Raw genomic sequence first — 25,034 nt, 5'->3', positions numbered from 1 at the left:
GCATTGACATTGTAACATTCTTTCTATCTCTGTTTCACATGTAAATAACACACACTCTGGACTGTCCTGTGCAGGACCAGGTGTCAGGGTCCAGATGCTCCTGTGCACCTGGTTTCTCTGGGAAATTTTGCCAAGTTGGTGTGATGCCCTGTGATAGCGCCCCCTGCCTGCATGGAGGACAGTGTGTGGAGCAGGATGGAAGGACCGTAATGTGCACCTGTCCATCGGGATATTCAGGAGTCTTCTGTGAGGTTGGACAAACTTCATACATGTTGGCTTCAGGCTAGTCTGCAGAATGAAACATCATCGTTACACACATATCACACACAGTCACACGCATATAAAATGATTACTGAAAAGTTCAAATATATATATATGATATTGATATAGTGTTATTTTGATGATCTTAAATCTTGAAAACACATGAAGTAGTTCAATTTATATTGTATGTCAAGCTGTTCCAAAGAGACTGTTCCAAAGATATATATATATATATATATATATATATATATATATATATATATATATATATATATATATATATATATATATATATATATATATATATATATATACACATACATACACACACACACACACACACACACACACACACACACACACACACACACACACACACACACGTGCCAACGTGGGCAATATAATCTTAGTCAAATGCTCACTTCTCTCTAAATGCATCCATTGTCTCAAAATCAAGTCTTTGGCTGTAAATACAGAAGTGTCTTAGGAAGGTTCAGTGAAAATGTGTTTGAAAGTAGCGTGCTGAGCATCAACTGGATGAATGAGACAATGAACAATGTAGAAGATGTACAGAAAAAATGAATACATTTAATTTATTAAACATTTAGGCAGATGTCTTGAATACTTAAACCAGGATTAGTAGCCGAACAATATCTACAGATAATAATAAGATTCCTGTTGCTGCGTCACAGATCTGACCAAACCAATGAAACTGCAACTGTTTTGTTTTCTCCATTATTTTAGAAAGCGTTGAATATGTGTGATCCCAACCCTTGCCACAAGGGGGCGCCCTGTCAAAGCACAGAGGGCAGATACCTGTGTGCGTGCCCAGAGGGTTACTATGGTAACGAGTGCATGAACCTCAAAAGTCCCTGCGTTGGTCAACACTGTCCAGGTAAAAATCATAAATAATAATAATAATGTGGATGAAGTCCGGTCTGACCTTGCCTCCACGTCTGCAGGAGCCATGTCTGACACCACACACGGGCGAGTCAGCTTCTATGTGGTCCTGGCCGGCGTCTTGGTGCTCGTGGCGGTTTGTGGCTGTGCGACCTGCGTCTTCATCCTCTCACACCTCCGCCGGAAGCGTAAGAAGCAGCAGGCCGTCCCGCAGGAAGAAGGCATCAACAACCAGAGGGAGTTTGTGAACCTCATCAGGAACGTGGGCCATCCCGTTCCGCCGCCACCTCCCGCCGCTCCGCTCGCTCACCATCAAGCCCCTCCCACTCCGGTCTCACGGCGCTACGAGGAGATCGAGCTGACGCTGCCGCCCTCCCCGGCACCTTCACACCCGTCTCCGGCCCTGAAGCCGAAAGGCCCCAAACTGGACATCTCAAACCAGGAGAGGGAGAAGTTGAACCGCTTCCACTACACAGGCAACCAGGAAGTGGAGGCCTGACCTGTAAACTGTTGGGTCTGGAAGGAGCTTTTTGTTGTTCTATTTAATTTTGTGTCCTTCGCACTCTCTCGCCAACAGGGACCCTTTTCCAGTTGCTTGCACTGTGTCACTGTTGCAGTTATGTAAACGAGGCTCTGACCTAATGACCCTCATGTGCTCTAAAAGCCCCAGAAGACCCCCAAGGAGACAAGGCTGCTACGTAGAAGGGTCAAAAGACTGTGTCGTCGTCTTTGACTTTATTAACCACGATGAATGACGTTTGATTGACCGAATCATCAGACTCTTGGTTTATTCTTGAGGGTTAAAGACTTGGAGTGCCTGAGATACCGTCAAGAGGAGGAAGAGGACGTCCTCTGTGGGCTCGACCTGTCGTCCACGGTGCCATTAAACTAGTGTTAAGACCTCCATTTCTGTTTCTGACTAAACTTTGACAGAGAGAACGATAAGTAGACGCTTATTTAACACTCAATGTGTGTGTATGTGTGTGTGTGTGTGTGTGTGTGTGTGTGTGTGTGTGTGTGTGTGTATCTGGTTGTGTGTTAAGTGTGTGTGAGAGTGAAAGAGAGAATGTATATTATGAGTGTATGTGGGGAGAAGGACAGTTTACTTTAAGAAAAAAAAAGCAAATGTGTGTGTGTGTGCATGTGTGCGTGTGTGAGTGTGTGTGTGTGTGTGTGTGTGTGTGTGTGTGTGTGTGTGTGTGTGTGTGTGTGTGTGTGTGTGTGTGTGTGCGTGTGTTTGTGTTTGTGTGTGCATACTCCTGCTCCAAAGGCTTTTAAGCCTCTTGTTTAAAATATACACTGTTGCCTGTATTGTCTTTGTAATACTCCGGTTTGTTGATGTCTGATTGTTTCATACCTGCGTGTAAAGTAGCTTTTGTACATGAATATATTGTACATATTGATGCCCTTTTTGTACTGTGGTTTGGCCTGAAAGTATCACTGTATTGCTTTGCTCTGTTTGTTCATTTCACTTTTCACTTGGAGCAACCAGCACATGTGGATTGTAATAAAAGTGCATTTACCAATTCTATTTCATTATTTTATTGCCTGCAATCAATCATTACCAGAGTTACAGTTGCTAGTGGGAGGTGTCAGCATTGCCACACAGAGATTATTGACTGTCACTATTGTCTGCAAGAGTAAAGTGCATGAAGCACTTCGTACCCTTTGTGTTTGTGTGTCCACTTCTCGGATGACAAGCTGTCTTATTAAATGGATGACAGAGTCCCAGGGAGGATGTTTCATGATGGAGCACAGCTCACAGCCGCTCTCACTCTCTCTTCTGACACACTTTCACACACTATGTTGCTGACAGTGCAGGGAAAATATGGCAAACCACCTGATTGACCTCTGTCTTCCTCGAGAACGGCTGTTAGTTGGAAACTTACAGAGTAATTTCTTGTAACCTACAAGTGCAACACTCAAGCAAAAGAAAGAAACACTGAAATAAACTTTATCTAAAATATAAAAACATGTAAATACTACATCCATCAAGTCTAGGATGTGGCAGTGTACAGTGTGGAAGCTGCAACACACTCCATTTGTGTGTGCGTGCTGTTGAAATGACGAGTTTGCTGTAATATGTGAAAGGAAGGTTTCATGTCGGGGCAGTGTAAAGTGGCTGCAGGGTCACAGCAGCCACAGTTATTGGGCAAATGGATGTGACTATGTGACCTTTGGTCTGTGCAAACAGCAGCAGGCTGCACACAAACATTTTTTACAAGACCCATTGCATGCACAATACTGTAGACTATTAGAATAGCATGCTTTTGAAGGAGCAGCATCACGTATGTCCATTCTGGATTGCTGCATTTAGTATTTCTTAATTAAATACATGCTGTTTGTTTGAATTGTATTGCATTGGACAAGGGTAATCTCGAAAGTGAGGTTTATAACGGCATCTCTCCTGTGCGACGGAGACACCTTGTGGCTGCGGCAGAAACACAGACTTTAAAACCCCTCACATTGTTTTCAATAGTGTGGTTACGACAGGTGTTACCATTCTTATTTTCTATCACAATCCAGTGACTTGTAAACAGGTATTTAGCATGAGGATTTAACATGTCATACATCTTTAAATCTTAGCACTAGCATGAGTAAACAGAACCAAAGAACATGTGGAACACTGGAAGAAAAAGTAATGAACTGATTGCAAGTAGGGCATCCGGGTTTAAACGGAAAATGACATCCCTCAAGAGCATCTGCACTGCCATCAACTGTAAACGTTCCAACATAGACTGATGGACTGCACAAAGGAAACCCTGCAAACTTACACTCTGGAGAAAGACATCAGGAAGCATACAAAATATTCTAATTATGAATTTAAAAGTATAGGAATAATAGAAAGAATGTATTTTTATTTTACTGCTGGACTCTCCTGGTTTGATTCTAATTATAATATTATTCTAATTATTTCAATTCTAATTCTGATCCTGATTCTGATTCTGATCCTGATTCTAATTCTTATTCTGATTCTAATTATTATTATAATTCTGATTCTGATTTTAAATCTGATCCCCTTCCAGTCCAACAGGTGGCGGTAATGAACCTTAAATGTCGCTGCCAGCCGCCATTAAAACTAAAAGAAGAAGAAGAACCAGCCGAATGAGACGAAGAAGAAGAAGGTGCGCGACACTCCGCTAACGTCGCTCCCGGCAGATCGAAAACAACCCCAGTGTGTGTTGGTGGCCAGTAAAACAGGTACGCCGCGAGGTAACCAAGCCAAATGCGGCGGTGTTTGGTGTCTTGTTGGTGTTAAAGAATCTGATGCTCGCGCTGCTCCTGACGTCTTTGAAGACGAGCTAAACTAAAGCTAAGCTAGGCTAGCTGTGATGCTAATGGACTGACGTTAAAGGCCCGTTGCTGCCCGCGCAGTCATCAAACTCCTCTCATCGTGGTGTTGGACATCTGAAGTCTTACTATTGATCTGAAGGGTGATCAACTGCAGTAACGTAGAGTCTACACAGTAACTGCTGTTAACAAGCAGTCACTAACGGTGGTTGTATTTAACCCCTCAATCTGAGCCCTTGATTGACAGTATAGGAAAGCATTGGCAGCAATGTACTAAACAGTAGTTCAGTAGTTGTAGTTTGTTGGCTTGAACGCTATTTTTCCACTGCAGCGCCTGATATGAGTTGGAGACTATAAGCACACAAAGAAGAAACTAAAACCATCAATTTACTCATGAATATGTTAGAACTTAACGTCTTTAATGCGAGCTGAGTGAATGAAAGCATAGCAGTAAGTATATGGAAATAACTCCTATGTCTCCTTAAATATCAATGAATGATTGATCGATTGATTGATTCACGTTTGTGACAAACGGAAAAGTTACATGAGCTTAAAATTGTGTTACACTAGACTTCACTTTAATTCTGTGCGTAACTTTCACTTTTTAAAGCCCTTTTTAAAAAAATGTATCTTAAGTCACTGATTTGTATTGATTTTCTTTATGGGCCACAGAATTAATAACATAAGTACACTCTGAGCCTCTTTAAATGTGCTTTATTCTTGTGTAAGAAATGGTGGGAAACAACAGTTATGTTCAGTATTCTCTGAGTTCTATCTGGGCAGCTTGTCTCAGTCAGTATTTATTTTAAGAAAAATAGTCTTTATATTTTCACTCTACGCCTCTTCCACATCCAAATTGGTTGTGCACATCTTCATGTCCTTGTGTGCTCTTCCTCTCTGCAGCAGCCGTGCCGCGCCGCGCCCCCACGCCCAGCGGAGCCGTCATGTGGCAAGAGGCCCGCAAACATGAGCGCAAGCTCCGTGGCATGATGGTGGACTACAAACGCCGAGGAGAGCGGCGGAGAGAGTACTACGAGAAGATCGTAAGAGAGTTCATGAATATACCAGAGCCATGTATGTAGAGACACTTTAATATGATGCAAGCTACAGTGGAGCTCTGTGGCAGGAGATCCTTCTGAATCTGATCCTCCAACTTCAGTGTTAGCTTTCTTTTAAAGGTGAAAACTGGAGTAAAGCCCAATGCTGCACTGCCCTCTCCCTGTCTTCAATTCTAGGGTATACAAATGTTGTTTTAATGTCGCACAAATGCTGTGGAGAAATGAGACGGCTTTTAGCTAGTTGAAGTACTTTAAACCTCTACACTACAACTTCCTTTACTTGCTCTGATAAAGCTCCACCTGCCAATAAAAGCTTTTAATAGTTGTGTGCTCCATATCTCATTTTTCCTGGTCTCGCCTCAGTGGTTCTGTCTGCTATGATAATGTGTTGGCGGAGACTCCTTCACCTCCTGCTGGCTTTCTATTTCTGCTAGTTGGTTTTTGTTCTGGCTGTCGACGTAGACCTCAGATGACAGATGAATACAACGCTCTCTGGATTAACTCCCAGCTTTAAGCATGATAAAGTTTGGCCTCATTTCACTACATACTGTAAAGCTCAAGCGTATTTGTCCTGATGGGTTGAATTGAAGATGCCCTTGAGGAGTTTCATGTTCATGCAGTGTAATATGTAATATTTTAGATTTTTAGTTAACAAGATGCCATTATATATTGTCTTCAGACGGCTTCTCATTTTGTCTGAACAGAAAAAGGATCCAGCTCAGTTTCTCCAGGTTCACGGCCGAGCCTACAAGATCCACCTGGATCCTGCTGTGGCAATGGCTGCAGAAAGCCCCATCAACATGTGAGCACACACACTGCATACACACTAATTGACCATTCCATAAAGCAATCTGAGAATAATGGGGTTTAAACCTCAAGGTCATTTAAAATTAGTTTCAGGTTAAAATAGTCCAGATAATTGAGTGTGCACACTGTTGTTGAGCTGCCCGAGTGCAACAGTCCACCTAGATGATGAGAAACAGTCAAATAAAGAGTTAGGTGACAGTTATCGTATATAAAAATGTAATATTTGAATACAACTAATTCAATCTTGGGCACAATGCAGTCAAACAGTAGGAACAGACAACCTGTATTCATACATTATTTGATTTAATTGATGGGAAGGTGAAAATAATAAAAGCTACAAAAAGATATTGAGAAAAGCCATCATATAAGCAAATTTAATGTACATTAACCAATACATTATCATAGGATTAAGATAAACTATTTATGTAGCTATTATAATTATATTGTGGTAATTCTGTTCAAGGTTTATTTAATACAAACCTTTTATAAGTTTTTTACAAACTTTAATTACTTTGACTGAACATGGCAGCACTACAAAACGTCAGAGATGACGTTAACGCTTTCAGGTCGGTGTTACATGAACTCTTGTTGAGCAACACCGGACAGGCAGACATAGTTTCCCAGCATGCGCTGCGATAGTAACTGAGTTGAATGAATTGAAAATGACCTGCACCAACCAAAACATGCTTGGCTTATGTGGTGAACTTCCCCGTATGCTCACTGCTGGTGGGACCTTCTGATCAGAACATCCCTCTTGCTCTTGTTTTGTCAAAAGGATGCCCTGGCAGGGAGACGCCAACAACATGATTGACAGGTTTGATGTCAGGGCTCACCTGGACTACATCCCCACCTACACGCCTCCACTGCTCAGCACATCGTGAGTCTTGAAGTGACCTCACACTTACACAGCATCTGTCTCCCGTGAACATGTTCTGACGGTTAAAGTCTTTGTGTTTCTGGGACATGGTGGACACATTCGCATGTTCTTCTGACGATTCTACATTATGAACTTTGGGGCACTTGATTAAAGGAGGACACAAGACATGGTTAGAAGAAAATACCGTAATGTACAGAGTGCTGTAACCTGTTTATTTAAATATTATCAACTCTCGTACTAGTTGGTACTGTAGAAAATAACTGTTACTAAGTCATTTAAACAGGTCGCCCTCGACACTGCTTCAGGTTCAAATGTTTTAGGTTCAAAGCCAACAATGCTCATAAAAAGTGTTTAAAATACACAACAACCTTCTGCTGTGTGTCTATACAGAACCCCAGATCAGGAGACGGAGGAGAGAAAGTGCAACTACGAGCGATACAGAGGCCTCGTGCAGAATGACTTTGCAAACAGTGAGTTTAATTTCATTTGACTAATGCATTACATTAACGTTTGGTTTCATGCTGCAACATGTTAAGCCACTGTTAATGCGTGTGATCTTAATGTGACTCTAATTTTAATCTGCCCTCAGTGGGTATATTTTGCAGTTGTGTTGTGTCTTAAACTCCCTGCTGTCCCACAGTCTCTGAGGAGCAGTGCTTGTACCAGATCTACCTGGACGAGCTCTACGGCGGCCTACAGAAACCAAATGAGGATGAGAAGAAAAAGTACGTCATTGTAATTCTTTTATCTCTGTTGTGCATTTGAATCAATTATTCTTTGAGTTGTGGCTTTGCATTTCTAAACCTTCCTGTTGTGCAGACTGGCTGAGAAGAAGGCGACCATCGGCTACACGTATGAAGACAGCACCGTGGCGGAGCCGGAGCCCGAGTCCGACAAAGAGGAAGAAAATTCAGAGAGTGAATCCGAAGAGGATGAAGGCATCCCAGATATTGGTGAAGACCTGGTTTTGAAAACTGTTAAAACTTTCTGTCATGAGATTATATTGAACGTTTCAGTCCATTTCCTCAGTTTTAGTCACAGGGAAAAAGATTACAGACATATTGAGTCATAATCAGCCAATTTGTAGTATATCTAGACATTATTATTCAATCATCTCTTTCATTTTAAACCTGCTTGCATGCAGTGAACTGAGGATCCTCTGTCTCTTTGACATGTTTGTGTGCAGACGTGGAGGTTGATGTTGACGAGTTGAACCAGGAACAGGTGTTGGACGTAAACAAAATGGCGACCCCATATGGAATGGCTGAAGGAGACTTTGTGAGGTAACATATCAGTGATTATATTACTTCATGTCTCAAAGGTCAAACTTAGAGCAGAGGCGGTAATGTGTTAGGATCATCTTGCTTCTCATTTCTCCATTTACAAAGAAAAAATAAACTCTGTAATGCGTGACCTCGTATAAAATGACTTTAGTTAAAGTAGTTAGTAAACTACAAAAACAACTCCAACAATTGGCATCTTTTTTATATAATATTTAGAAGAGAAGAACAAAACCATTTTACCTTACTTATATTTATTCTTGTAGCCACGACTTCATTGAGCTTAACATCTAAAACATAGTCATACCGATCCTTAAAGGAAAATATGTCGTCATTACAGTGAACGATGAAGCCTCTTCAAAGAAATCCTGTGACTGCATTTATGGGCTCAGTGGAGTTTCTGTCTGCAGTCGTAATATGCAGTCAAAAACACAAATAAATACATAACTTTTGTTTATTGTTTCACAGAATGTTGAGGAAAGACAAGGAGGAAGTGGAGGCCATCAAACATGCCAAGGCTCTGGAGGCGGAGAAGGCCATGTACTCTGTAAGATAGGTTCCACTGAAACATGAGTGTCATGTGACGGGTACGTAAACATGTCTAAGTGAGGCGCTTGATCGTTTCAGGGCCGCCGGTCCCGCAGACAAAGAAGAGAGTTCAGAGAGAAGAGACTAAAAGGTCGACAGATCAGCCCACCAAGGTGAAATATGATCTTTTACGTTAACTTTAAACTTACCTCAAAACATGTTAACCTAAAACATGCTTCTCTTGTATTTGTAGCTATGCGAGGAGAGACAGCCCAACATACGACCCCTATAAACGGTGACTTGAAGATTTAGTTCATTTTCGTGTTTTGTGGATTCCGTATTTTCTTTCTGAACTTTATTTTCCGATCTTCCTCTCAGGCCAGAATCGGAGTCTAGCTCTGAGTCGCGGTCACGCTCCCGTTCTCCCGGTCCAGAGAAGATCACCTTCATCACCAGCTACGGAGGCAGCGACGATGAAGCGGTAGCGGCCGCCGCCGCTGCAGCCGCCACCGCCGCCTCCGCTGCAGCCGCAGCCGCGACGGCAGCCGCCGCAGCCGCAAAACAAACGAGCGCTCCTCACTCTGGCCACGCCCCCTCCAGCTTGCAACACCCTGCAGGTCATAGCAGGGGCTCCCGGTCGGTAACTTTCCGTCTTCCTTCCATTAGTTATTGTCCTCGTACAGTTGAATTTGTGTTAATTTGACCGCAGCTGTTGAGGCAGAAAGAATACTGTCGATGAAATACTGATTGTTGTGGTAGGTGAGGTGGATCAAGTAGACTGTCACTGTTGAATAACACATTCTGCATGAACTAATGGAACAAGGGTTGGATGCGTTTATGATTGTGCGTCAGATAATAGCAAAGCAACAAGTATATCATATAGTGCAATCATGTACTATGTCAGATTTGTTTATTCGTACCCTTTTACCAAGTCCAGCATGAGACAGCAGGATACAGAAGGAGCTAGAAGTATCATGAAAGTAGGCTAGGTGACGGGCTGGTGCCGGCACTAAAACAGCATGTCTCTGTTTGTCCAGGAGACGAAGGTCCTCCTCCAGTCGCTCCCCTTCCTCCTCCTCCTCCCGCTCTTCATCTCAGTCAACCTCTCGCTCTTCCTCCCGTTCGCGGCGTACCCGCCGCGGGCGCGGGACGAAGGACGGGCGCCGGACCCGGACCCGATCGCGGTCAAGACGGCGTTCCAGATCTCACTCCCGGGGCAGAGGAGGGAACGGAAGCGCCGCATCCTGGAGGAGACGCGACCGGACACGATCGCGGTCCACCGACAGAGAGAGAGAGAGGGAGCGGGAGAGGGAGAGAGAGAAGGAGCGGGAGAGAGAGAAGGAGAGAGAGCGAGAGAGAGAGCGAGACAGAAGACGATACTCGGCACGCAGACGGACGAGGTAAGGGGGGGTGTCCTTAGTCAGTCATTGTGTTGCAACGCACACGGCAGTGACACGTAGAGTTGCAAAGGGGCGGAATTTTGAAAAAAAAAAATGTGCCTACGTTTTTTCGCAAAAGCATATAACAGGGAACTTAAATGTCGTTGAGAACAAGACTATGTGCGCCGAGCTCAGCTGGACCCTGAATGCAGCTGGTTGGGAACATCGTCTGCCAGAAACATAAACGTGAACATAAAACGTTCTGTTGTTTTTGAACGTTTTTGTCATCAGTGTTGCGTCTGTACGTTTCAGCCCGATGCCTGGAGAGTGTGAGAGCGCCGAGTTGCGTAGAGGCCAAGAGCGGTATTGCAGACAGACGGAGATTTCAATTATAGCTAAAACATATTGAAAAAAATAACTGAACTACTTCATTTTTTGAAGCTGTGAACTTAGTTCTATTTTTTGAATTATGGACGATGAACTGAAATAGTTCATGTAGAAAGTGAACTTTCGCAACACTGTTTGTCATTAGCATATTGATTACTTGGTAAACTGAAACCATGTTCATTTAATACCAAGTTTATTTGTATACAGTAGACTTTTTACAGCAGTGAGAGTCGGACGTATGTATGTCCACACAAAAGTACACCATCACATCCATTATTCACGGCTTTCAGAATGTCAAAAAAGTAATTTTTAAAAGTTGTATTAAAAATGTTTGCGTGCATGTCTGCTTATGACAAGATAAATACAGTTAAATTACCCCAAAATTTCCAATTAATTCCCGTGGAAAGTTTCCAACTTTGAATATTCCCGGAATTTTGCAACCCTAGTGACGCGGCTGTCCTTCTGGGTCTCTCAGGTCGCGCTCCGGCTCACGGCAGGGGGGGAGTTTCAGGCGAGGGGGTCGGAGCAGCGGAGGCCACAGGAGGGGGGACAGCGGCAGCTGCAGTCCCTCTCAGTCCCCCGGACACCTCAACCACAGCCCCTCCCCTCACAGAGGAGACCTACCTACCAACGCCGTTCGTGACAAGCTCAGAAAGTAAGGAGGTTGTCGCTGGAAACCATCATGTGCTCTTTAGGAAAATGTGGATGCACATAATGAAAATCTGAACCATTATAAGAGTTTTTCTCCCAGTGCCCAAGCAGAATGAACAGAAAAAAACCTGTCACTGTGATTTAAGTTTAATTTACAGGTACATTGTTTCTATTCTGTGTGTCGGTGTTTCACAGAGAGAGTCATGTCGGAGAGGCTTGCGTAGTTCACACCAAACAACTTTAGCCTGATTTTTATACTCGCCGACAAAAGCCCAGAGGATTTGGCTGTTTTAGGATCACCTAGCAGGCTGAAGACCTGAGCTGTCGTGGATCTGCAGCCACCGAGAGGCAGAACACGTGTTTAGAGAACCTTGGGAAGCCTGTTAGTCACCAAGAAAACAGAGAAATTCAACAACCACTAAATTGAGAGCACTTTATTTTACAAAGGCCGCCTTGTTTTATACCTGTATTAACTCACTATCTTTTCTGAAAACATTTTAGTTTTGTTCCATCACATTCATTGCTATTGATCACATGATAAATGTGATTCATCCATATGATAATGTTTGGATCTTTAACAGTTTAAGATCTTTCTATTTAAAAGTTTAAATGGAAAGCCCAGAGTAAAGAGTTGGACCTGTTTCATGGAGCCTTGCAGTGTTATCAGGCCATAGGAAGGATGTATGATGCATCATCATGTTTTTATTCTTGTGTCGACGAGACATGATGAACTGATTGTCCTCCTCTCTGCCTCCAGGCCTGATACTCCGGGTGGTAAAGAGACGGGAGCTGCCAAAGTCAGTAAGAATTTGCTCTAGCTGGGTTTCTTGCTAAAGCCTACGCCTCCCTCATCCCTGACAGGCTGACGTGGTTGTCCACCAGACTGGGATGTAGAAGCCATTGTTGCCCACAGAAAATAAAATGATGTGATTTTTTTTATTTTTTTTATTTTTTAACCTCACAAAGTGGACATGCACTGCAATCAAAGCCCGTCATCTATTTTGCAATTTCAGTTCCAGTATTCTTCACCTTCTCAAGTGTTTGGCTGAGAAAAGTGTGAACTTGTCAACACTGAGACATGACGGAGTGAATCAATGCTGCCGTCTCTGTATGAGTGAACGTGCCTTTAGTGTGTGTTGTGCATGCATATATACATGTGCGTGAGAGAGTGCACCGTCTTTGTATCTTTCTGCAGTCGTATATACACATTTGCGCGTCACATCAACGGCCCTAAGAGGAAGAACAGTTCTTTTTATAACGGACCATATGTCCTGTTACAACTTGTGAAGCCGTATTGGCCAAGAGGTTTGATTAATCTCTGAGGAACAAGACGGGCGTGCTGTGGACAGCCGTCTTTGGGCTTGTTGAAACAAGCAGCGAGCGCGTTACTAAAACTGAAATGCTTTGTCCTGCGTGCAGATGGAGGCGATGGCTGAACCAGTAGCTGGACCTGTGTTTAGCCTGAATATAAAGCCACTGGGAGCAGTGCATTGGTATAGCTTAAAGACCGGAGACGTTAGTCTCTGTTCATAAGGAAGAACATTTGCTTTCCCGCAGTTAAGAAGCTCACTAATATACATGTTGTATAACTTGTTCATGGTTGTGTGCCAGATTACGTTTAGAACAAATGAAGTGTAAATTACTGAGCTTCTTTTTCTTGCTCAGCGACGATACCTGACTCCTAGCGGTAGCTTCATGTTTAGTGTACAGAGTTTAATCTCCTCAACGAACTCTCGACAGCTAAGGGAAGACTCTCTCTTTGAGGCTAAATAACACATGTACTTGCAGATTCTAACGTTCTTGACAGTTTGCAGTCCCGAACAAGAAGAAGAGACCTTGAGAATATTCTCCAACAGACAAACGGAGCAGAAGTAATGCTCTTCTTCTCTTTCTTGCCCTGCCGGGTTCAAACGGCCCAGCGATGGGTGTGTCGGTCACAAAACGCCACTGGCTCTTTCTGAACTTTCCCAACTCACCAAACCTGTACTCGTCCTTGTTTCACTGTTGGACACGTCCCCCGCTGGATTTACACGATCAATACATTTACGTGAAAAGGTTTATGTGACTGATCCTGTCCCGCTTCTAAACTATCCCCTGTAGCAGCTGTGAGCTACAGCAGCAGTTCGCCTCTCTCTACACACACACACACACACACACACACACACACACACACACACACACACACACACACACACACACACACAGTGCTTGTTGACTCATCAAACATCACACTTAATTATTGAATCTGCTGCTTTTTTATTTCCACAAGCTGCTCTACATAATGGTGATATATCATAATTGAATGACGGCATGGCCTTTGATGCTCTCTTAAACACACACACACACTTGTGCCCTGCTCTTACACAATGTGCTAACACCGTTGTGTCACCTGCAGCCCAAGATGACCCCTCAGGAGCGGCTGAAGCTGCGCATGCAGAAGGCGCTCAACAAGCAGTGTGAGTACGGCTGAACGTGTCGGTGCACAAGATAAGAAACGTGTTTCATTGTTTTGTCACAGTATGCAGTTTAGTCAAGTTAGCTTTCGCCTTGTTTCCTGTCCTGCAGCCAAGGCGGATAAAAGAGCCGCTCAGGTGAAGATCGTGCAGCAGGAAAACAAACGACAGGTATGTGAGTGTGTGTGTGTCCGTCTTCTATCAGTGTGTGTACTTTATATCAGGGAGTGACTCTGTCATCCTGCAGCTCTCCTCATTGCTGAGTGTTTGTTTTACAGGAGCGGGAGGGAGAGCTGCGAGCCATGGCACGCAAGATACGCATGAAGTAAGAATCTGTGTGTGTCAGTGGTCTGTTTTGAGATTTGTGTGTTTTGTGTTGCAATGTCTGACCCAGAGACTCTGCGTTTAGGGAGCGGGAAAGACGAGAGAAAGAGAGGGATGAATGGGAAAGGCAGTACGGGCGACAGAGCCACTCGCCTTCTCCTTCCAAATATGGTAAGACTTCAGGTTTCTGGTCACAAACATCCTTATGGAGCTAATGTAATACATGTTTGGTTTAGTGTGTGCGTGAGTGAGTATGTGTGAGTGAGTGTGTGTGAGAGCATGCGAGCGTAGTCTTATACTCTCACACATATTATCTGTCTGACTCGCTGGGTTTAGTTTCTGCTCCAACAGGTTTTTAGACCTTAAGATGCTCTGCATGATGTTGTTTAATGGCGTCTGTGTCCTCTGTCCTCAGGCCGAGAGCACAACTCACACAGAAGGTATGCGAGAAGCCACAAGAATCTACACCGCTCCGATTAAGCAGAATGAATTCTGGGAGTCTTTTCACAACAATGCACAAACACTCTCTTAGGCAGCTCATCATTGTCTGTACATGCTACATCTTTAAAGGGACATGTGCTCTTTTCAGGTTTTTTTACATGTATGCATTCTGTACTGTTCACCCAACACAGTATTCTGTCTGAACATACCGGTGTTGACTCTGACTGACATGCTCTGTTGGCACCACTTTAGGCCCGGTTTGTTCTAATGGCCTTGAAAGAAAAATATGCTTCACCTTTGTGACGTAGTTCTCAAAGTGTGTTTTCTTCAACGAGCCGGCATGTGACTGAGGAAGTGGTTGATGATTGGTGGATCACAACAATCTTTCTTATCTTGTCAAAATCAAACTATTTCAGTTTGTGAGAGTGTTAAAGCTTTTCTTTGAGACGAAAGTCTATTCCTATTCACTAAATCTATGTTAATCTCAACCATAGTTTCTTATTAACATAAAAACACTAGTGGCCCAACAACCAAAACATAAGGAGCTCTTTAATTCAGATTACAACTAAACCCCTTGATGTTGAATGCTGCTAGCGGCTTGTTTAATCCAGTAATGTGCTCATATTCAACTATGATCTGTTAAACTGTAAGTTTACACCCCCAACATGAACTGATGGCCCTTTTCAAATATAAAAGACGTGTTTATGTGTTCATGATACTTTCTCTTTCATCCGGCTTATTGTGCTTTTTGTTCCCAGGCGGTCCCGGTCTCGGTCCAACTCCCGGTCCCGCTCCCGGTCCCGAAGTCCACACTACCGGCACTGAGCCGTGGGACACATGGTCGCGTCGCACAACCCTTCAGTACAGCATCTTGTCATGAGCACAAGCAGCCGAGTGCAACGCGAGCAGAGGGACTGAATGTCTGATGTTCTCTGGTGTCTCCAGAGTCTAACATGTTGACTTTTCTTTGACGCCTTTAGTTTCACTCACCACTTCTTCTGCATGCTTCTTTTCTCATTTTCTGCCTGACCGGACTAAGTACATAATACTAAGCAATATCTCACCTTTTACCTTACTTCTTTCTTTTCTCCAAAGTTCACATTGGCACTAAAGACCATTTAAAGCCGTTTTCATGAGCTGATGTACATGATATTTATACACATCCATCTAATATTCTTTATTAAAGAAAGTGAAGTTAATGTGTGACTGAAATCTATCCACTCTTTTATACTCTGTCCTCTGCCAACCGGTGAACAGCAGCACATTGTTTTGTTTTCAATGATGAATGTAAAATACACAACAAATAAAACACACTTTGAAATGATTTGCTAATCTTTATTTTTTTTTTCCCATGAAACTATCTGTCGCTTTTACAGGTTGTACCCAAACACATAGTTTATATTTAGAGAGATATTTAGATTTGGGTCTGCATACCTTTAAGCAAATGTAGGTCACATGTAACCTGCATCAGAATATGAGACGTGTTTCTCTCCTTGCAGTTTTAGACCAGCAGGGGGCGACACATCTCGGCTTTGCAGCGAGCGCTTCCTCGCTGCATGTTGGTACTGATCATCTCACTTCTGGGTCATTTCCCAGAGATTTTGCTGTTTGTGGCTTTACAAACAGTTCCAGCTGGTCAACGATAAAAGTAGAAAAACGAGCTTCTCTCGTTTGCTTTTGGAGACACCTGTGGTGAACCCCAGCAGGTAAAACCCAGCAGGTAAAACCTCTGAGCGGCGGGCGGGAGGACCGACACGCGGGTTCCCATAGTTTCACTATCTGATGTCAAAACATGAATTTAAACCGACAGCAAACTCTTGTTTAGGCGGGGAAACCAACTGTAAACTGCAGGTGAAAAGCTGTTAAAGTGAAAGACGAGCTTGTTTGCGGAGCGCGTTACCCGAGGAGGGCGGGGTCCGGGTCGCGGCGGCGGGCGGCGCCTGCAGTCGCCCATGCCCCCTTTCGCCCTCCGCGCTGCGGGGGAAGAAGACGCGTGAACTTGAACGCAGCCTTCACAGCTCCGTGTCGCCCAGCAGCGGGCAGTCGGTCTCATCTGCGGGTTCCCGCCGTCGGTCAACTTCTGGGAGGAGACGGACTTTGTGTGTTTGGAGGTTTAGGAGAAGCACGACGCAATGTCCAGGCGCAAACTTGGCAGCAGACCGCAGCACCTGAGCGCAATCCAAGGTAAGCAGGAGCCGCTGGAGGCGGATGTGATGTTTTCTCATGAAATCCAAATGAATTCACGTCTCAGTCAGTCAGCACGCGTTTAGTTTGCCCTGCCACAGTTCTCACATTATATCGGTGCTCCTTATTCACCAGCATGTAAAACAAATCATCCCGAGAGGATTTAAATTGCATTTGTGTAAACACACTTCAACCATGCGGCTGTTTTAATCTCTAAAAGAAAGACTTACAGATGGGCTCATGTGGCTGCCATGTCTGTGTTGTTGGTGCTCAGAGAGGAAGGACCGGTTTGTGTCTACAGGTCCGAACACGAGGATTAATATCTAATATCTCTCCAGGTTGAGTCAAGTTTCTCTGTGGGACAGTTTTACTCAACTGGGACTTGCTCCAACCTGCGTGTTCTTTATATACATTTATAATAATAATAAGAAACAAATAATATATATATATATATATATATATATATATATATATATATATATATATATATATTTATTTATTTAACAGTTAAATAATGTCCTGATTAAAAGTGTAGACCAGACCCCATTCAGACTTTCTCTTTGATCATCCAGACTGTTCAAACATGAAGACAAAGTGCTGCTCACAAAGAAACATGTGATGGAGGGAAACGAGAGAAACTTGAACACCATTTGTTTTTTACAGTTCTCTACTGGAGACCAGTGGTGTGTAACCACAGGTCTGTGTGTGTGTGTGCGTGTGTGTGTGTGTGTGTGTGTGTGTGTGTGTGCGTGTGTGTGTGTGTGTGTGTGTGTGTGAGACCGCACCTTGCAGGTCTGCACAAACAGACCTGAAACAGGAAAAGTGACATTTCTGAGTAACAACTGGCGAGATCCAACTCCAGACTGTACTGTCTGTACCTGTCCTGTGTGTGAGCCTGAGCAGGTGATCCAGTCAAGGTGTGCCTGTGACCGCCTTGAGCAATGCTGACCCCCCCCCTCCCCCACCTCCCCTTCTACCTGGCCTGAGCTGGAAGTCTTTCTTAAGAACTGTTCAGAGTTGACTCAGAGGTTTGTCCACCTGCAGCTTCAACGTGCTGCTTGTTGAATGAGTTGTCCTGTCCACATGTGAGAGCACACAAACAACCAGAGGCTGCTCTTATCTAACACCTTCAGCCATTTTTTTAAATGTTGCGATTCACTTCCTGTTGAGAAACTCTTGCTGCCTGTGCTTGATGGGCCACGTTGTCATTTTGAGTAAAATAGTGAAGCTTTGGTCATTATGTTTCTCTTTATGAATCAATAACTTCAGATGCCAGCACATGGTGATACCACACATTAATTTGAGGCTGTATGCATGGACTTCTCAGTTGGGCGTCTCAGAGAGAGATCTCTAGGTTGCTTAAAGGAAGTGGTCAGTGTTGCCTCGTTGCTTTAGAGCTCGCAACTGAAAGTTGCACTTTCGATCACCACGCCTGCTTGTTCCACTGAGGTCTAACAGCACGCCATTAAGAACATGCTCAAGGAGAAGTCCAGACTGACTGGACGCTTTGGAAGTGAGTCAGCACGTGTTCAGCGAGAAACAGAAAGTGTACTATTAATGCCAAGGTTTAGTATTAATTTCTCCCACTGTACTTTAGAGATAAAATAAAGTGATAAGTCTTTGGCAGCTTGTTGAAATGTTTGAGAGACACTGCCCACTATCTCCATGTGAGAGACGATTACACCCATCGGTCGAAGGAAGACGAGGGGATGAAACATACCGGATTAAATGGGATCGTTTTATTAAATCTTTAGATTAATGAACTGTCAACTTCAAGGTGGTGTCTTGTTCTGACCAACAGGACAACTCACCTTTCTGTCAGGAGACAAAACCAGATGATATTAAAAGTTGAAGCTGAATATTTGCTTGAAAACGAGTTGCTTATAATTCTGTCTATTGACTGATCACTTGTGTTTGCAGCTTTAGAAATAAAAAGGTACTACGTTGAAGTGCAGTGAACTGTGCTTGTGAATGTTCCTCTGTTCCGCATCACAGGTAGTAAGAAGAACGACATCTCTGTTGGTCATTGAATTGTCTCTCTTCCCTCTGCTGCATGTCCTGTTTGTCAGATGTCACAGAAATGGCGAACGGCACCACCTGCTCAGACGAGCGGCCTCCTCCTGCACCACCGGTCCAGGCTCCTGCCGAAGGTCGTGACCTCTTGACCTGCGGCCAGTGCAGCCGGGCCTTCCCCCTCGGCCACATCCTGGCGTTCATCCAGCACAAGCAGGGAGGCTGCCGCTCCCAAAGCCAAGCCCCGAGCGCCAACGCAACGCCGCCCTCGCCCGCCAACCGGGCGCAGCAGTACGACGGCGAGCTCGGGCCGGCCTTCATCGAGCTGAGGAGAGGGGGCGGAGCCCTGAGGGAGGAGCCGGGCGTGAAGGTGAAGGCCGAGCGCGGCAGAGCAGGTGAGTGCTCGAAGAAGAAGACAAATGTATAGACGTCAGGTTGCTAATTAGTGACTCTGTTTTTTGTTTTGTTAAATTCTCTTTTCAACCGCCCTCCTCTTCATTTAACAACTGCCCCCCACCTCCTCCCTTCCGGGTACAGCTCATTAGTTAGCCGTTGCCATTAGCAGACCTGCGTGAGTTAGTGACGCACAGGCTAATTGCGTGGAAAGGATAGGTGTCAGGAGCCTTCGTAGGGCAGCGAGGGTCCCGAGGGCTCCAGGCTGAGCACCTGAGCTCCTTCTCATCTCCCTGACTGTCAGTCTCTGAGGTGGAACGGCCAGGTAAACATGTTTCTGCATCTCCGTCCTCCTCTGCGCCCTGGACAACCGACTGGAACACGTCCTCCTCGCAGCAGCCCAGGAGCACGTCTCAGTGCTTTTAAGGTCTCGTTGGCTGTGGTCGAGCAGTGCGTGGAGAGTGAATGTGACGCTGTTTGTGCGGCGCTCCTCGCGCTCATGACACTGTAATGGTGGACGTTGCATCATGTGCAGCTCCTCTCCATCTCCCTCTGTTCCGCCTCGGGCCAAGCCACCTGAGCTCCTGGGAATGTCCTCCTTCCTCTTCTTCTTTCTTCACCTCATGCAGCGCTTTCTGCTTCTTCCTCTTGTCTTAAGCATGCCTGTCTCTTCATTCTGTGTCTGACGTTACAGGGATTTTCCTAAAGGTCTGTCCTGATGTCTTTTCTGCTGCTGTTTTCTTTGAGAGAAACGAGTGCAGACCCGTGGTGGTCATGCTAAACATGATACGTCACGGTGGAAGTCAATCAGCAATTCATGAGATCTCATTACAATCCTCTTTTGAACATCTCAAGTGGCGAACAATGTGTTTGAGATGGGGGAGAGTTATTGTATTTTTCCTGCAAAGGTCAGATATATGTGAAGGTCATGCTGTATCTGAGGCAAAAAGGGGAGACTGCAGCAGGATGTTTAAAGGATTGCAGACTGACAGCATCTTGCTGCACACTGGTGGCGGCGTCAGCGCCCCTTTGCACATGTTGAAACCCTCTGTCGTGTGCACACGCGTTAGCAGTTCCTTCCTTTGTGTAACGCTCAGGGGAATGCTGCACGCACCGCTTCCGTCTGTCCACAATCTCTTTGTTTTTTTATGTTTCAGTCTGTTTCTCATCTCTCACTTACAGTCGGAGAACGCACAAGTTCGGTAATCATGTGCCCGCAGGATTATACAACAAACCCCCGTGTGCACGAGGCGAAGGAGAAGCGCACCGCAGCTTGTGAATAATAAAAAAGTAGATACATTTGGATTAAAGTTTTATAAGCAAATGCAGCTCCCGTTTGGAGTTATAATTGCGTTTTTTTAGTGTTTTTATCTGTTTGTACAGTTTGTGACGCAGCGATGGGACAGTTGTGTTTGGACTTCCTGCTGCCTAGTGAGCAGTAGGAAGTTGTGTTGTTTCATGGGAGAGAAACGGAGCGTCTGAGATGACTGGAAGTGAAACGGAAAGGTCCTCCATCTATTTTCTGTATTGAAGAGAGAGGGAGAGAAGGAGAGAGAGACAGAGAGAGAGAAAGGGATGGATTACCGAAGAGCTGCGTGCATCTGTCTCATTCCTTTTTATTTATTCTCCTTGTTTGTTTTTTTCCTCCTCTCCCCCCTCCTCATTTCTTCCCCCCATCTTCAACACACTTTCGCTTTGCCCTCTTTCAATTTCTCGCCCCCCCCCCTCCTTCCTCCTCCTCCTCCTCTCTTTTCTCCTCCCTCTGCCTCCCAAGGGAGAAGAGATTCTGCCTGCTGCTCGTTAGTGCTCCCAGCCAATCTGCATTTTTAATTAGTAGTTATTGCTTCTGCTTAATATTCAAGTGCTACCTCGGGCCAAATGGGAATCCTGACAAAAAAAAAAGAGAAAGCGAGGGGAGCGAGGGAAGGAGAGAGAAACCGGCTGGGTATTGTGTTTCACTCCAGGACCCCGAGACAAAAGCCCCCCCTCAGGGAAGATTGTGAGGTTTTTTGGGGAGGTGGAGGCGCGGGTGGAGGATGGGTGGAAGATGGGTCTCCATACGATCCAGAGGGGTGACATATTTCCGTGGTGTCTCCTGGCCCCCCGTACTACATTATAATCTTTTTTATCTCATTTTCTTTTTATCTCCTGAGCCCTGACCTACCTCTCTCTCTGTCTCTCTCTCTCTCTCTCTCTCTCCCTTTCCGCTCTCACTCTTCACCCTATTTTTAAAAGTATCTCAACTTCTCCTGCGTTTCTCCTCGGGCGAGGTTAAAGGACATGAACACTCCTCTCGTCTGCAGACAGAGGGGGCGGAGAGGGGGAAGAGAGAAACAGTTGCTCTCTTTTTCATCTCCACTCTCCTCCCCCTCCAGTGAAATACAGAAGGATTTGACTTGAGGAAACATGAAAGAGGCTTATAGCAGAGTCTGCTTTGAACCTCTCCAAAAAAAAAAAAAGAACTGTTTTCCCCTTCAATTTGAGGATCTTCTCTCCAATTTTGATTTATGCAGAAAGGCCTCATTTGTCAAGCAGGCTGAGTCAGTGCCTGATTTGCATAAAGCGTTCATTTTCTACGTTCTGCTAATTAGCAATTTGCAGCTTAATTGGAGAGTGGCTCACAGTTAGGAGACAAAGCTGTCCACATATAGAAATATCTCCAGATGTACTTTAGCTTTCTGATTCTGCTCCTTTTCTGCTTGGGCTCATACTTTCCCACATACTTTTATTTTGACATTACTTCTTCATTCTTCATTGTGTTTTAGTGAATGTGTCTTTCTTCATGCTGATACTCTGTTTTTCTAAGTTTAAGTCATTGTTTTGACACATGACATCATGTATCTGGCAGCTGCTCTGAAAACACACCTTACACGACCAGCTGAGCTCCAAACGAACACTTTTAGGGAGTTTAGTGAACATTTTGAAATGTCTCTTCAGCTGAGTGGATGTAAACACACAAATGGAGCGAAGAGAGAGCGATCATCTGGACTCAGATACATCGATGTGTAAAAACAAAAGGCCCGACGTTCACAGCTTGTTTCTCCTGCCACCCAAAGTGGCCTAAAAAATCAGTTTAATCTCTGAGTCAAGACATTTCAAAAGCCAAGACATAAGCTAACTGTCTTGTCCGTCTGTGTTCCAGTGAATGAGGAGCCGTCCTTCTTCACCTGCCAGCAGTGTGACGCCGTGTTTCCATCTGCATGGCTGCTCCTGCAGCACGCTCAGCACACACACTCCTTCAGCATCTACCAAGAGGACGAGGAGGAAGACACGGACACGAGAGGAGGAGGAAGAGGAGGACTTAAAGAGCACAAGTCCGCGACAGCCACTCTGGACCCTCGCCACCTGAGCCAGGCCCTCGCCTCCGCCTTCCCGCCCTCCACCCTGCGCCTCAGCCGCCCCCGTCAGACACACACCTCCTCCTCCTCCAGCAACATGCAGGCTATGAACTTCTCAGTGCGGCTCAGGGAGCTCGCGGAGGAGAATAACAACAACACCGGCAGCTCCCCCGGAGGCCTGATGCCGTCTCCGTCCTCTTCTCCACCGGCGGCTTCTCCCTTTCCTCAGACCGGTTCCCTCCGGTCTGACTTCCAGCGCGAGCCGTGTGACCAGAACTTCCAGTCCGTCCACGCCCTGTCCACCCACCGCCGGACTCACTCCTGCAACAGGCCCTACCACTGCGGCGTGTGCGGGCAAGCCTTCGGCCAGAGCGGCCAGCTGGCCCGGCACATCAGGAACCATCATAGGGCGGCCGGAGGTGGAGGAGTCGGGTACGAGTCGGTCGACGTAGTCGTGATGGAGGAGGATGACGGGAGGCGCGGGATGAGAGGGAGGTTTCAAATGCAGCCAGCTGGAATCCTCATGGGGAAGGGAACTGCCAGCGCAGACGTGAGAGCCCAGTGTCCCGAGTCAGAGCTGCCCAAACACCCGTCCGTGGCTTCAGGCCTGATGCTGCTGACCTCACAGGTCAGACCGGCAGACCGGGAGATGCTGAGGCTGTACCGACGCCAGAGAGAGGGGGAAGAGGACGCAGAGGGCCAGCAGGAGCCTCGGCACGCCTCGCCCTGCGCCAGCCCCTCTGAAGGCTCGCTGGAGAGCGGAGAGACGGGGGGCAGCGGCGAGAGTGGCATCGCCAGCGGAAACTGCACGCCCAAACGGCCAGAGACGGCATGCGAGCGAGTGCGAGGAGTCGCAGAGTGGGAGAACGAAAGAGGGGAGATCATGGAGAGGGAGACGGAGTGGAGCTCAGCCAAAGTCAGCGAGGTCGTGCAGGAGTGGCAGAGGGAGAATGAGCGGAGGAGTGTCGGCGGTGTCGGCGGCGGAGGAAGCAGCAACAGCAGCAACAGTACAACTGCATGCTCGGCCGGTAAGAAGAAGAAAGATGAGGCTTGCGAGTACTGCGGTAAACAGTTCAGAAACAGCAGCAACCTGACCGTGCACCGCCGCAGCCACACGGGCGAGCGGCCGTACCGCTGCGGCCTCTGCAACTACGCCTGCGCTCAGAGCTCCAAGCTAACGCGCCACATGAAGACGCACGGCGCGCAGGGAGCCAAGGCCTCCTTTCTGTGCCAGCTGTGCTCGGTGCCCTTCACCGTTTACGCAACTCTGGAGAAACACCTGAAGAAAGTGCACGGCCTGAGCCACGCCAGCGTGGGAGCGTACGCGCAGGCCAGCGCCGCAGACACCATGGCCGCCATCAAAGCTGACGAAGACGCAGTGGTAGTGAAGATGGAGGAGGATGAAGCCAGTTTGGATCAGATAGAAATGGAGAGAAAAAGTGATGTGGTGAAAAGCATGGAGCTAGAAGAAGTCCATGCCAAGTTTGTGGAGAGCGGCTCAGTCACAGCTGCTGATCCTGAGAGCAACGCAGAGCTGAACCTAGCTCTGGCTTCTGCGCCATGAAAGCTGTTCTCATTCACTTATTGACATTAAAATAGCACTGTAGAGGATTTAAGTCGCCCCTCAAATAAAGATAATTAGTCCCATCATTGAACGAGTAAAACTGAAATGTAGTTTAAAGCTGCTGCTGCTTTAAACTACATTTAATGCTGAAGCAGCAGGTTTAAACTACATTTAAAGCTGCAGCAGCAGGTTTAAACTACATTTAATGCTGAAGCAGCAGGTTTAAACTAGATTTAAAGCTGAAGCAGCAGGTTTAAACTAAATTTAAAGCTGCAGCAGCAGGTTTAAACTAGATTTAAAGCTGCAGCAGCAGGTTTAAACTAAATTTAAAGCTGCAGCAGCAGGTTTAAACTACATTTAAAGCAGCAGCAGCAGGTTTAAACTACATTTAAAGCTACAGCAGCAGGTTTAAACTAAATTTAAAGCTGCAGCAGCAGGTTTAAACTAGATTTAAAGCTGCAGCAGCAGGTTTAAACTACATTTAAAGCAGCAGCAGCAGGTTTAAACTACGTTTAAAGCAGCAGCAGCAGGTTTAAACTATGTTTAAAGTAGCAGCAGCAGGTTTAAACTACGTTTTAAAGCAGCAGCAGCAGGTTTAAACTACATTTGAAGCAGCAGCAGCAGGTTTAAACTACGTTTGAAGCAGCACCAGCAGGTTTAAACTACGTTTAAAGCAGCAGCAGCAGGTTTAAACTACATTTAAAGCAGCAGCAGCAGGTTTAAACTACGTTTAAAGCAGCAGCAGCAGGTTTAAACTACGTTTAAAGCAGCAGCAGCAGCAGCAGGTTTAAACTATGTTTAAAGTAGCAGCAGCAGGTTTAAACTACGTTTTAAAGCAGCAGCAGGTTTAAACTACATTTGAAGCAGCAGCAGCAGGTTTAAACTACGTTTGAAGCAGCAGCCGT

The 25,034-nt window shown here is 45.5% G+C and overlaps 3 protein-coding genes across 8 annotated transcripts in view; all 3 read left to right on the top strand.

Annotated features, from left to right (window-relative positions):
* LOC137790489 (protein jagged-1b) overlaps positions 1-2,672 on the top strand; it is a 41,347-nt gene extending 38,675 nt beyond the window's left edge. Inside the window, exons 12-14 of the mRNA XM_068584782.1 lie at positions 75-251; positions 1,006-1,156; positions 1,224-2,672. Coding sequence (XP_068440883.1) covers positions 75-251; positions 1,006-1,156; positions 1,224-1,660 — 765 coding nt within the window. The 3' untranslated portion in view covers positions 1,661-2,672. The remainder of the gene's footprint in view (positions 1-74; positions 252-1,005; positions 1,157-1,223) is intronic.
* A 1,585-nt stretch (positions 2,673-4,257) lies between these two features.
* clasrp (CLK4-associating serine/arginine rich protein) lies at positions 4,258-15,961 on the top strand. 5 transcript variants are annotated; one of them, XM_068584586.1, is made up of 21 exons: positions 4,258-4,362; positions 5,356-5,495; positions 6,215-6,312; positions 7,093-7,194; positions 7,585-7,664; positions 7,835-7,919; positions 8,014-8,147; positions 8,381-8,477; positions 8,943-9,021; positions 9,102-9,175; positions 9,256-9,297; positions 9,381-9,638; positions 10,040-10,402; positions 11,244-11,423; positions 12,177-12,216; positions 13,815-13,875; positions 13,985-14,043; positions 14,151-14,197; positions 14,282-14,367; positions 14,612-14,636; positions 15,396-15,961. In XM_068584586.1, the coding sequence occupies exons 2-21, from the start codon at positions 5,397-5,399 to the stop codon at positions 15,460-15,462; spliced, it is 2,076 nt and encodes a 691-aa protein (XP_068440687.1). In that variant the 5' UTR covers positions 4,258-4,362; positions 5,356-5,396; the 3' UTR covers positions 15,463-15,961. The 5 variants fall into 5 exon arrangements, 2 of the variants coding, with proteins under 2 accessions (XP_068440687.1, XP_068440688.1); XR_011077915.1 differs by lacking the exons at positions 14,612-14,636; positions 15,396-15,961 and having other exon boundaries at positions 12,177-12,220; XR_011077916.1 differs by lacking the exons at positions 14,151-14,197; positions 14,282-14,367; positions 14,612-14,636; positions 15,396-15,961 and having other exon boundaries at positions 9,381-9,642; positions 12,177-12,220; positions 13,985-14,007.
* Positions 15,962-16,204: 243 nt separating this feature from the next.
* On the top strand, positions 16,205-24,292 carry znf296 (zinc finger protein 296). 2 transcript variants are annotated; one of them, XM_068585189.1, is made up of 4 exons: positions 16,205-16,343; positions 16,463-16,821; positions 18,891-19,229; positions 22,370-24,292. In XM_068585189.1, exons 2-4 carry the CDS (start codon positions 16,770-16,772, stop codon positions 24,127-24,129), a joined length of 2,151 nt encoding a protein of 716 aa, XP_068441290.1. In that variant the 5' UTR covers positions 16,205-16,343; positions 16,463-16,769; the 3' UTR covers positions 24,130-24,292. The 2 variants fall into 2 exon arrangements, with proteins under 2 accessions (XP_068441290.1, XP_068441291.1); XM_068585190.1 differs by having other exon boundaries at positions 16,205-16,357.
* The last annotated feature ends 742 nt before the right edge of the window (positions 24,293-25,034 follow it).

The sequence above is a fragment of the Clinocottus analis genome, unplaced genomic scaffold, assembly GCF_023055335.1.
Source record: "Clinocottus analis isolate CAN_PGR_092001 unplaced genomic scaffold, fCliAna1.0.p SCAF_2, whole genome shotgun sequence".
Classification (NCBI taxonomy): Eukaryota; Metazoa; Chordata; class Actinopteri; order Perciformes; family Cottidae; genus Clinocottus; species Clinocottus analis.
Note: the sequence above shows the minus strand (reverse complement) of the source record. Positions and strands in the feature narration are given on the sequence as shown.